General features: G+C 38.9%; 1 protein-coding gene across 7 annotated transcripts in view; it reads left to right on the top strand.

The window, feature by feature from the left end:
- N4BP2L2 (NEDD4 binding protein 2 like 2) overlaps positions 1-12,635 on the top strand; it is a 41,791-nt gene that overhangs the window by 26,646 nt on the left and 2,510 nt on the right. For 4 of the 7 annotated variants that reach the window (XM_082278590.1, XM_082278592.1, XM_082278589.1 and 1 more), the window contains exons 8-11: positions 2,519-4,287; positions 6,709-6,794; positions 7,310-7,355; positions 8,854-9,046. In XM_082278590.1, the coding sequence (XP_082134716.1) occupies positions 2,519-4,287; positions 6,709-6,794; positions 7,310-7,355; positions 8,854-9,014 (2,062 nt within the window). In that variant the 3' untranslated portion in view covers positions 9,015-9,046. Of the gene's footprint in view, positions 1-2,518; positions 4,288-6,708; positions 6,795-7,309; positions 7,356-8,853; positions 9,047-12,635 lie in introns of those variants that run through there. The other 3 variants (XR_014226296.1, XM_082278594.1, XM_082278593.1) reach the window with 3 other exon arrangements.

The following is a 12,635-nucleotide window of genomic DNA, read 5'->3' as shown; positions in this document are numbered from 1 at the left end:
TTTTCTGTTCTTGCGTTCTAAAGTAAATCCCATCCAGTGTATTTTTCCTTCCTGATTCAGAATTAATAGTAAGGAGACTAAGTAAGTGTGCAGACTTTTAAGACTTCCTCCCTCATTTCTTTGGGAGGATATCAATATCCTTTGATGCAACATCCCAGCATAAGGAAGTTTCTGTCAGCATTGTCGTGAAAGTGTTGTCAGATGTGTCAGGGGTTAGACACAAGAAACATGCTTGCACCAGTATTAGAGAAGTTAATTTCCAGCAGCAGCAGTGCAAATTCACATCTGGGAGAAGTGAGTGATAGGCAAAGTATAGCTACAATAATATCAAGGCTGGAGAAGTTCATTCCTTTCCTGTGCCAGTGCTGACATGGATAATTTGGTTGTCATTTCTGCAGTTGTTCTGGCAGCACAAGGAGTTTAGGTACAACAATAAATTCTTCTTAAAATTGGTGCGCAGGTCTGATGTTTTATTCCCCAGTCCATTAAAAACAGTTAAAATTGGGACATTATTTTCTACTTCACTGGTAGGGGGTTTTATGAATCTGAAAAACCCAGAGAATTTCCTTTTCTAAAACCACTTTCAAGTTACGAATTTTCTTCACTAAGTAAGAAAGTTAATGTCAAGATTTAAGATATAATCTTGAATTAGTATATGATTTCTGCACATTTGGGGTATATATAAGAAAGTAATCTCTCCAGCTACTGTCGCAGGTACTACACTTAGATATCATTTATTTCAACAGACAAATTAGATCTGTTCAATCATAAAACTTTGGCATTCTATGTCTCCTTTTCTGGAGAGATAGGAGGCATATTGCTGACTAGGGAGTGCGTTGTGAACAGAATTCAACATGGAATTTATCTTGGCTGTCTTCAGTCATCTGTGGTGTGGACAGTCACACTTAAACTATAGGGCACTGTATCAAAAATACACAGATCTGGAAAAGGAGAAGTCAGTTTTCATTACTTGGAGAAAAGCACCATTTGGACTTAAATGCCAACATTTGAAGGAAATACCATTTCTTAGTAGGATTTCTTATCTGGATACTATTATAGGCCAGTAAATAATAGCTTTCCAACAGGATCACTATGGAAACCGTAGTCGTTTTTTTGCAGCAATATCAAGGCATCAAGACTTTTGAATCCTGTTGCAGTCAAGCAACTTTGTTGTTATGTTGAGAAAGCTCCTGATGTCCGTTGCCTTCTGAGAATTAGAAGAATTCTCTTTGAAGAGAATTTGAAGAGAATTAGAAGAATTTGCTTTGTAGAGTTCAAATTAGAAAGAACCTATAAGAGACTAGCAACGAGTAAATTTAGGAACGAATAAAGGGTAAGGATAGATTCCCATTGATGACCCTTAGTTCCCAGGCTGCCTCCTGGTGATCAGCTTTCCCTCTACAATGGCAGTCACCCTTTTATGGTTTGTTTTGTATTGCTTCTCTCAAGAATTTCAGAATACAGCACTTAAAGCAGGTAATTCTACGTATGCATTCCCAAAAACTAACTAATTTTACCCTATGATTCTAGCTGCTGCTTTGCCTTAGTGTGTTATGTGAAGTACCATTCCAAACAAAGGGTTTCAGAAAAGTGAAGAACTACAGAAAAGGAGAAGGTGTTTGGTACAACAATTTATCAATCAAATTTAGCTCTGAAAATCTTCTCTCTGAAGAATTTTAAGGGGAGATGTTAGATTCCTGGGTGGAATCCTGGACTGGGTTTTTTTTACAAGCGTTCATTTCAGGGTTAGCTGGCTGATGGGCCAGCATCAAGATTTCAGAGAAGTCAGGGCTGCTTTCTGCTAAATTTGATGAGAAATGTAGACAAAATAAATAAGAAGTTCTGAAAAGAGCTACAAAATTAACTGTAAATAAACATTTTTCCTACAACCATCTTATTTTTTTCACAGTGTATTATTTTGTTGGTAATAAAATATGAAATATTTCTTTCAAATATGTATGAGTCAACACTTAGTATACTGAACAGTAAATATCAGAGTTGCTGTAGTCACTGTAACTGTACATTATTTGGATTTTGGTTAGTATGTTTTGAGTGTATTTGTTCTTAATGGATGGCATTGTCTTTCACTTAGTTCTGCTCAGCATGACATTTAATGAAATTTCAGAATAGCACCAGTTCTTCAGGATCTGTTATTCAAATATCATGCTAGAAAGACGTCCAGAAACACGATGTTAGGTCTTGCAATGATTTGTGATACCTTTTGTAAAGCTAAGCTATTGAGATGACAGCTGGATTTATTGAAACAGATTTAAATGTTCAGGATTGTCCTGAATTCTATTGATTAAACATTTGTTTAATCAATAGAAGGTTTGATCTGAGATCTTATCTATTGAAAAAAAGCAGATAGTCTGTGTTTGATCATCATATTAACATAAAGTACCTATTCTTCAAATTGATCACCATGAATACATGAATACATTATTACTCTAATTTAGTGGGAGTTTGATTTTTTTACCTCTTTGTGGTTTTACATTTAATCTTCTTTGTTTTCACTTAGGGAGGCAATTTTAAGCAAGAACCCTGGATACCTGTTAACAAAAGCAAAACAGAAGAAAAAGAGAAAAAGAAACAAAACAATGAAAAGTAATCGTACAGAAATTACGAAGAAAATGTTATGTGGAGTAGCTCATCATCCAATTCCAGGTGACCATGATGGATCAGAAAGCGAGGAGGATGATTTGGAAGAAGAAAACAAAAAATCATTGTGTACATTCAGCAAAGACCCAGAGGATCCAGTAGCAGTTTGTGAAGAGCAGTCTAAGAGTGGTGATGAAAGCCTAAAAGAAGCTTCAGGGGTTTCAAGGGAGAGTTTTCTGGTCACTGTGCCTGAGGTCTCGGTGATGTCAAATAGTGCATGGAAAAATGAATTGCCTGTAGAAAGTGACAGTTTGCTTTTAAGAGATGTAAAACCTTTTTGTACTGAAAATCTAACCAAAAATGCACTAGATGATGAGGAAGCAAATCAAAGGCACAAAGACAGTCTTTGCAGTTTCCTAAAAATAAGCAGTGATAAGAATTCCATCCAGGAAACAGAAGGCATTTCTGAAGACTATGGTATGTCACTGTTAAGTACAGAAAACAAACTGAGATCATGTCAAATTACATGTGAACCTGACTTAGAAGCCAAGCTGGTAAGTTTAAACAGTGAAGAAGAAATCTCTCAGTGTTACAATTCCAGTGTACTTGATAACATGCCTGGTAACACAGAGGGCAAAGGTGCATTAAAAGCAGAAGAGACTAGCTCCAATGCCTGGGCTTTTTTTTCAATTAGTTTGTCTACTGAGGAGTTGCAGATGGGCTTCAATACTCAAATGTCTCTCTCTCCTTACTCTGAGGATAAATTCGTAGGTGAACAAAGACCTCAGAAAGTGATGAAACCTGAACAGATTCACACAAACAGTTCAGCAAAGCTAAACTGCTATCAGTCAAGTGAAGGATTGGTAAAGGAAAACCATCATGAAACAGAAACGGAGGAGACTGGCAACGTAATAAGCAATGGTCTGTCTGCATCTCCAACTGGTAAAGTGCACTTCGATTCCCTAGGGGAAGCCAGGGCTACCTTCACGCAGGGTTCAAGTGAGGTAAATGTGCCAATAAATGATGCTACACCAATTACACTGAAGAGGAAGAGATACAGGAGAATTGTCAACTTAGCACCAAAGTTTAACCTTCCAAGACAGATCGCTGGTCATACAGAGGGAGGGAAGGAAGTCCTGATAAGAGAAGATACTCCCCAGAAAAGTGTTTTGGAAGTGAGGCAGAAGAACTTTCTAAGCAAGAACTGTGGAGAAGCACATGAACAGGACCATTCATTGCAGGAATATTCCTTACCCACTCCAGATGCAGATGCTCTGTTACATAATATTTCTTACGTTCATTCAGGACAGTGTTCTCCTATATTAAAATGTGCCTTCAAGGTTTGTGTAGATTCCAAAACTAAGGAGGAGCAAGCTACAACACTTCAGCCACAACAGGTAGTTGATAAAAGAGAGGATGAGTGTGAACATGTTTCTTCAGAGGTTACAAATGGCCAGCCGGATACTTTGCCTTCTCTTGAAGTTGTTTCTGAATATCTAGAAGATTCTAATACATTGGCAAGCTGCAGTGCAAATGCAAATGAAGCAGATGACTCTGAGCCAGCAAAGGCTTCACAACTTGAAGATTGTCAAGATGCAGATATGAAATGTAGTTTTCTGGGACTTCCCTTATCATTAGGATTTGCTTTTCAACTTGTGCAGCTCTTTGGTTCTCCAGGTCTTCCACTGGGTATAGTGCTTTTATTACTACTCCTATGTAAAGTAAAAAAACCCAAAACAACCCAACCCCCAAAAAACCCACAACCCCCTAAAAACCACAAACAAAAAACAAAACACTCCCTCCAAACCAAAAAACAAACAAAAAGACTATGGTTAAAAACTAATTTTTATTGCAGTTCTTAGTTAAATATTAATCCTGTTGAAACAAATCACTGCTACTTTGGTGATAGTTTTTAGTTTTTACCTAAAATCCTCAATCTCTGCAAAAGGGGCTTTTGGTTTGGTCCTGTATTTGCAGTCTTTTTAGCAACAAAAGTTGACTAACTTCAAATCCAAAGCATGAAACGCTTGCTGACATTTTAATATATCCTAGTAAGACTTTGCTGTGTTGATTACAGAACTAAATGATGTTTTAATACATCCTACTGAGTAAGACTTTACTGCGATGATTATGGAACTAAATGAAAATGTGGTACAAAATGTGTGCCCTTATATAAAGGTTGCATGTTTGGTTTTATATTCCAAATAGTAACTTTCTTTTTTTTTTTTTAGTAAAGTTTTCATACACTCTTACATGGCTTAGATGCTGTTGAAAATCCCAAAATCTAATTTAGTTTGAAACTAAATATCAAAATTAAAAGGTGTATTATCTGATAGTGAATGCCTTCTTTTTAATCATGCTTGATTAATGAGTGTCCCAGTGTTGTACACTTGCCTTCCAGAGCTCCAGATGTCTTATTTTTGTACTATATTTTGTATATAGTTTTAAGTTTGCAGGTAAAAGACAATCAATCCTCAAATAGTGTGTGGCAACCATCGTTTCCCAATATACTGCATGCTAATGCAATCCCACAGGGCTGTAACGAGCAACAACAATGGAGTTTTGCTTGGAACTCACCCTAGAACCCCCTGCGAAGGAGCCATGGTCCCTGTGCATAATGTTTTTCAGATTCATGGGTCCAAATTTAGTGGAGAAACTGTAACTTTCATTTAGACAACAAACAGGATTTAAAAACAGACCAGCTTTTCAGTGTACAGACCTTTACATCTGTTTGTTTCAGTAGAATTTAAACTTAAACATGAATTTTCATATGAAAATTATAATCTGACAACTGAGGAGCATCTTATGTCTGTTTATCTGGCCCAACTGACCTCAAGATCCTTCGTTATTTTTTAAAAGTTAATGGAAATGCCACCTGCCAGAACAGTGATGCAAATCATAGGAAGCATTACGTGGCTTGGTCCCTAAAGGACCTGCAATGCTGCCTTACCTAAATCTGGCACCACACACAAAGGAACTTTCCATACAGAGCTGAAATTAAGCAAGGAAGTACTGTTGATGTCCTCGACTCTTACATTTAAAACATTTTTCTTCTCCAAACTTGGTGAATCTTCGTATCTCTGATCTTAAATTTCATAATCTTAGAGGGAGCTGGCCATCACTTGAAAACAGGGATCTTCCAAGAAAAAAGTGGAAAAGCCAGGCATTCAGAAACATTCAGTAGGTTAATAAACCAAATGTCCTTCTTCTCTGAGTCAGTAACAGGTGACATTCTCTGGAGTTTGGATGACTTTCTTTTGGAAATAACCTTTAAGAAATACAAACCCACCCTGATATCTCTCTGAAGCTCTGCCAGCTTGTGATTGCTGACTGCTGGGGTTTTCCCATCAGAACTGTGCCTGGCTGGCCACATTGTCCTTTATTATTATTATCCTGCCATTTCAAAAATTATCCTCCTTTTTTTTTTTTTGTGGCATATGTATACTGACAGGCTACTATTCATTCATGGACACATTTGAGGGGTATTATTTTACAACACCGGAAATTGCAGTCAATTCTTATTGAAATTATTTTGGAGGAGAAATTTTTGGTAAATAAATGTCTTTAGTTATTTATAAATGAAAGATTTAGTTGTCTGTCTTGCTTGTATGATTGTCATGTAAGTGTAGAATATATTTCAGACAGTTTTCCTATGAACAATCTCTTTTCAGCTTCTTAAACACTGTTAGAGTTAAAACATTTTAGATAGTAACTTCTCTTGTGATACTGCACAAATTCTTATAATTAAGCATTTTAAAATGTAAAGGTTGTTATTTACGTTCCATTTCTTTTAATTTATTGTCTGAAAGGTTTGTTTTACTTGTGTGTGCCTATTTTTAGGGGAGTTTCTGGGGGAAATGAAAGTATGGTAGGAAAACCTTTGTCTAAATAAAGAAACCAAACCCAAATCTCCTTCCCCCTCTTTCTCCTCGTGTGCACTGGCCTTAGATTCTAGAAATTCTAAATTCTGATTTTGCTGCTGGTTCATTTAATAATCTACTTTTTTAAAAAAAGTCCATAAATAATGTGTGCAAAAATTCTAATTCAATGATATATTTTGGCTGTGGAGAGATCTGAACACTCAACTGCAAAAAATATTTTCTTCTGCAGAATCCTTGTTGCCAGATGATTATATAGTTCCCCTTGACTGGAAAGTTTCAAAGATGATCTATTTACTGTGGAAGACCTCTGTAGAGGTATGAATTTTAGGGGATTTTGGAAGGCTTTCCAATATTTCAAATGCAAAGGGGAATTCTTCAGTACTTTGTTAGTCATATGCTTTAATATCCACAATGAGGAGATGGATGTTTTCTGTCCTCCTTTGAATATTTCTAGAACCAGCTCATTGCCATGGTAGGATTCAGGTTTTGAAAGATCAACTTCAAAAATTTTTGATACCTGTGTCTTGACCTGGCCTATGTTCATTAAGTACAAGCTACCATCATTCAGATGTTTTCCTTCTTATAGTTTTCTCTCATCATCTGAGCAAAGCTCATCCTCCATCACCTCTGCTAGAGCTGCAGCAGAGAAGTTATTCTGCATGACTGTAGGCAAATTAATTCTCTTTGTCTAGTTGGAAAGGGTTAACTTACAAATCCTGTAAATACAATTAATTAGTAATTATAAAATAGAGCATGGACTTTCTTGCCCAAAATAACAAAATCTCTTGTCACATACTTTATTTTTGCTGGACTATTGTTCTCTCTTTTAGGAAAAACAGAAAACAAACGGATTGCAGAATGGAGATGGTTTGACTGGTAAGTCTATTCTGGGATACAAAAAGTGTATAAAATTCTTCTTACCAAATGGTTTGTCATCACCAATGACTGATAACATTGCTCTTTGTGCAAAAGCACTAGGATAAATGAATTTGTGCTGCCATTGATTGTGTACATGGTATGACAGAGCTATGGTTGCTGTGAATCATTACTTCACATTTCCTGATCCAAGTGCTAAAATTGCCTTATAAAGTTTCCCTTATGGAATAATTCCAGTAATTAGAGCAAGTTTATCCGTTCCAGATCAAAATGATGCTTAGCATGACGTAGTCTTTCTTGAGACTTTACTTCCCTGAAAGGTTGAGTGTCTTCAAGTTAATTAAACTTCATTATCACTAAAAATTGGCAGCATAATAATAGAATCATGGAATTACTTAGGTTAAAAAAGACCTGTAAGATCATTGAGTCCAACCATTAACCCAGTGCTGCCTGAGTCCACCAATAAACCATGTCCCCAAGTGCCACATCTACCTCCTTTTTGAACACTTCCAGAGATGATGATTTCACGGCTTCCCTGGGCAGCCTGTTCCAATGCCCAGCCACCCTTTCAGTGAAGAAATTTTTCCTAATAGCCAATTTAAACCTCCCCAGTGCAACTTGAGGCCATTTCCTCTTGTCCTGTCGTGGCTACGCCTTCTTTTCTGGCTGTTGTAGAGGGAGATAAGATCCCCCCTGAGTCTTCTTTTCTCCAGGCTAAACCACCCCAGCTCCCTCAGCTGCTCCTCATTAGACTTGTGCTCCAGACCCTTCCCCAGCTCCATTGCCCTTCCTTGGACACGCTCCAGCCCCTCAGTGTCCTTGTAGTGAGGGGCCCAGAACTGGACACAGAATTTGAGGTGTGGCCTTACCAGTGCCAAAGACAGGGGACTGTCACTGCCCTGGTCCTGCTGGCCACACCATTGCTGGTACAGGCCAGGATGCCACTGGCCTTCTTGGCCACCTGAGCATGGCTGGCTCATGTTCAGCCACTGTCAAACAGCAGGTCACACACCTGAGCAGTAAGAGATACCAGGGTTCATGCGAGGCATTAATTCCTGCAGTGTGGAGTTTATGGGATAAGGTTGCTCATTGTCTTTTTCCATGGTTTCCATATTAATGCAGTACAATTTCACAGGTTCCATAACGAGTTTAAAAATACACAACAGTAGTTCCCTGAAAGCTGGTAGAATTTTCTGTCTAAAATAGGATAGAAATTTGCCTATTTTAAAAGAAAGGCTGCTTTTGGAGAGGCAGCATAAGAGTGGGAATAGACACATGCATGCATGGGTGTTGTCTCTCACTGCCCAACATCTATGAGAAAAAAACCTGAAAGATTTCATTTATTTTATAGGCTATTTAGGAGGCAAAAATCAAGAGGATTCTGATAAAATAAAAGCTTGTTCTAGATATATTCTATCCTGACACAATAGAAATTCCACACTATGTAAAGTAATTTCAGGTGTCTTTGGCTGCAGTTTGTAATTTCTTTATTTTTTAGATGATATTCTTAGTCTTGAAGATCTAAATAAAAATCACCAAGGGAATCAAGACTCTCCTGAAACACTATCAGACATGGAGCTGTGTCAAGATGTGATAGAGGAGAACATCATAACCTGCACTGGCACTGGCTGTCTGGATGCTGCATTTCATCAGTCATGACTGACTGTCTTAAATTCTGCATGAACAAACAGGTAATCAGTCACCTTGTGAATGTTTCATTCTCTTATTATATTTGACCAAATATCTAAAGAACATTGTTATAATTTTTAAAGTGCATTTCGTATCCCCCAACTTGATTGGGTTTTAATTGAGTTAAGGTTGAGGGTTTGTTCAGATTTTGTTTTTTTCAAGCCTGAATGGGGAAAACAGAAGGCAGTATTTTGTTATTAAAGCCATATGATTTTATTTTTTCCTCTGAAATCTAAAACATGTGTGGTGAAGTGAAAGCAGCAGGGTAGGATGCCTAAGAGCTGGACTTTAGTCCCAGTTTGGTTGCTGTGGCAATCTGCTGTGAGTCATGACAGTCCTACTTTCCTTGTCTTTTCAGCATGGAGAGTAATCCTGGCTCCATTAAGGGTCTAATTATGAAGAGAACTCTATTAGTAATAAAACAGTATTTCAGCAAGTTATGCAAAAGTGACAGTTCTCCTTTTCAGTGAAGAAACAGTAGCAGGAAGTCACAGTAAGACTCCATATATTGAAGCGTTAAGTTTTCATTAATGTTTTCATTTGGTGTGACAAAGTGTGCTGCTGAGTATTAGACAGTATGTTACTGTGTTCTTGCTTGTCTTGTGAATTTTTGAATGCTTTGGTAACTTGGCAAAGTTTCTTTGGTTTGTTTATGAGAGGAATTCTGGGAAAATTGTGATAAGAAGGGAGGATTATCAGTTCCAGCAGGAAAATGCTAACTTAACTTCTCTATCATTTGCCATCAGTTGTTCTTTCCAAAATGGAAAACGGATTAATCTGTAGTTCTTAAACAAATAAACTGAGGTACGTGGAAATAGAATAACTTGCACCATGAGCAAACTGAGCCAGAAAAAGATTCCATATCCTGAGGCTTAAATTATTCCCATCCAGACGTCACAGGACTGCTGGAATACAATCCACATGGGGTCTGGTCAGGGGATCTTTGTGACCTGGTACCCTGTGCCTGACCTGAGCATGAGTCGATGCCCGGAGCAGGAGTCAAGGAGGTGGATGTGCACTGTGTTGGGACTGTTATGAACGTGAAAGTTTTCACAGTGAAGGTTCGTGTCAGAGGGGAAGTAGTTGAATAGTTTGGGTTGGAATTGAAACCCCTTGAATGGGATTTGATTTGATTATATGTCATTGATGACAAAAATGACATTGCAGGCCATTTGCTGATTAGCTGGTACCAGCTACTAATATAGGAGGATGAGGGAGATCTCTGTGAACCACTAGCCCAGAGAGCACTGGTCTTGCAGGGTGCTCTCAGCCCAGATCATTGATAACATCAAGAGCATCGGGTAGAAGTATTTTCCTCTTATATAATCAAATACTCCAATATTTGGTAAGCAAATAAAAAATATTTTCATGAAATACTTAGGCTTACGCCTGCTACCAATTTTTAGATGCCACGTGTTTATAATATTGCAAATATGAACACTCTAGAGGCAGGATTTTGGCTTATGGTCCTGACTGGGTGTCTGTGTGGGTTTGTATGCTAAGGTATTATCCAGAAATGTCCAGATTATTGACTAAATGTTTATATGCTAAAGAAACAGATGTGAAGACCTTTGTTATCTTCCCAGGAGAAAATTGTGGAACATGAAACTTTTTTTTTCCCTTTTGTGCTTCAAGAAAAGAAAGACACATGGTAGCAGATTATCCTGCCTTATTGTCTGTACCTTTATCTGCTTGCTGAACCCAACAAGCTGTTTTTTCCCCATCAGATTTAATCCCTTTGTCTGTCTGCACTGCTACTCCCAAAATTGTTTCAGTCTTCACCTCCTGCTTGTTGCAAGTGCAACAGAAGCGACCCAGAGCCCTGTGTGTTGTGATCCAGCCACTGTCTGCTGCCAGGAAACCCCAGTTTATGTTGTGTTGCAGCCTAACGCTCTGTGTCAGCTTGTGTAATTTCATGGAATATAGAATGAGAGCAATGCAGACTTTGCCATGAAAGAAGACTCCCCATCAGTGTTAGGTTTATAAAAAGGCCTTGCATTGTCTCTGCAGGGCTTGGTCATGGAGATCTATGCTGGAATGGGGTAATACAGCCGGAGTTTTATGTTGGTAGGAGGAGGGAAGTAAATCAGGGGTTAGCTGGGGTTTTTGTTTAGCCTTGTTTTACTTCAGCATCTGAAATGAGTCAGGGAAAGTCCTGAGGGCTGTTGGAGGGAGAGAATGAGGCATCAGAGGTCAGATGGGTTTAGGCTGCTCTGGAGCTGTGATCTGCCACCTCAGATCAGGCTGAGGCAATGGATCACTGCTGCCCAAAGTGTGAAGTGCCCTTCCTCCCAGCCCTGCTCCAGATAGCAGCTCCAGCACTTGCTGGCTGACATGAAGGCTATCATTTAACTCACTAACCCCACAGCAAACAAATTGCTACTCTTCTGCTGGACTGAGGAACTTAGATAAGCTGCTGTAAGGTCCGGCTCGGTGCCAAGGCTGGGGCAAGGGTGCAGATGAGGTTGTGCTGCTGCAGATATGAGGAGAGGATGTGTGCAGGGTGTCCTGTCTGGGCAGCAGTCAGCTCTGATATCAGGGGCCGTGTATTCTGCAACCAAACCTTCAGGTGGAGGACTCTCTTAAGCTTTTAGAAATGTAGGATGGTAAAAGAATTAAACCAAGAAAAGTATGTGGAAAGGAAAAAGCATGTCTTAGGGTTTTCAGTCAGCTCATGCTCACTGTCAGGCACAGGATGCTGGGTAATGCAGACCCCACGTGGATATTCCAGTGCTCCTCTGAAGTCTGCATGTAGGCATTGTAAAAGACAGGTGAGTTTTTCTGATGGATAGTGCCCCTGGCTTTGAGGGATAAAGTTGTCTTGCCTCACCACAAAATAATTCTCCTCTGGTTGCTGATTAAAGCAGACTTGCCAAGAATGATGTCCCAGAGTGGTTGCAAAACTGCTCAAGTGAACAACTTGAATGTTGAAATGGATTTGATTCCTTCAAATGTCAGGGGGGAAATAAAAAACTAGGAAAATCGAGACATTCCAACTGAAAGTTTTTAAAATCGTAGGAAATCAAGGGAGAGCTAATACAATCACTTTGGTCCCTTCAGGTTGGAAAGCAAACTGAGCATTACTGGCTAAATGCAACTTAATTTGTTAGCCAGATAATCATGCTTCTGTATTCATGTTGTGTAAGGGTGTTTTTATTCCAGTGGGAAGGTGAACAGTCATGCTGTTCCTCTGAGAAAACACAGGGTTAATCTCAAGTTTTTGTGAAAGCTCCTTATTGCAGCATTGGCAGCACATCAGTATTTGTTCTGGAGATTAAGGAAGAGTTCCCGGTTTGAGAAATGTCAGCATCAGTGAAAACAGCATTATTTTGGTGCCTAGAAGGTCTCCTTAGACCAGGACTCACAACTACCAGGTGCAATACAAATGTGTCAGTTTAAGCATTTATCCGAGACTACTTCAAAGCAGAAGCTGTCATGTTTCTTTTTGAAGCACAGCAGTCAGTAATGCCCTGCAGGAACATTTCTTCCACAGCAGCCTGGAAGGGTGTGGTTTCGATGGGACAAATCTCTTGATGCCCTGTGAAAGCTCCTCCTTTCCCTGGCTGTGCTATTCCCAGCACTTCCCTTTGC

Source organism: Coloeus monedula, assembly GCF_965178545.1.
Source record: "Coloeus monedula genome assembly, chromosome: 3".
NCBI lineage: Eukaryota > Metazoa > Chordata > Aves > Passeriformes > Corvidae > Coloeus > Coloeus monedula.
The sequence above is the reverse complement of the archived record's forward strand: the minus strand, read 5'-3'. Positions and strand labels throughout refer to the sequence as shown.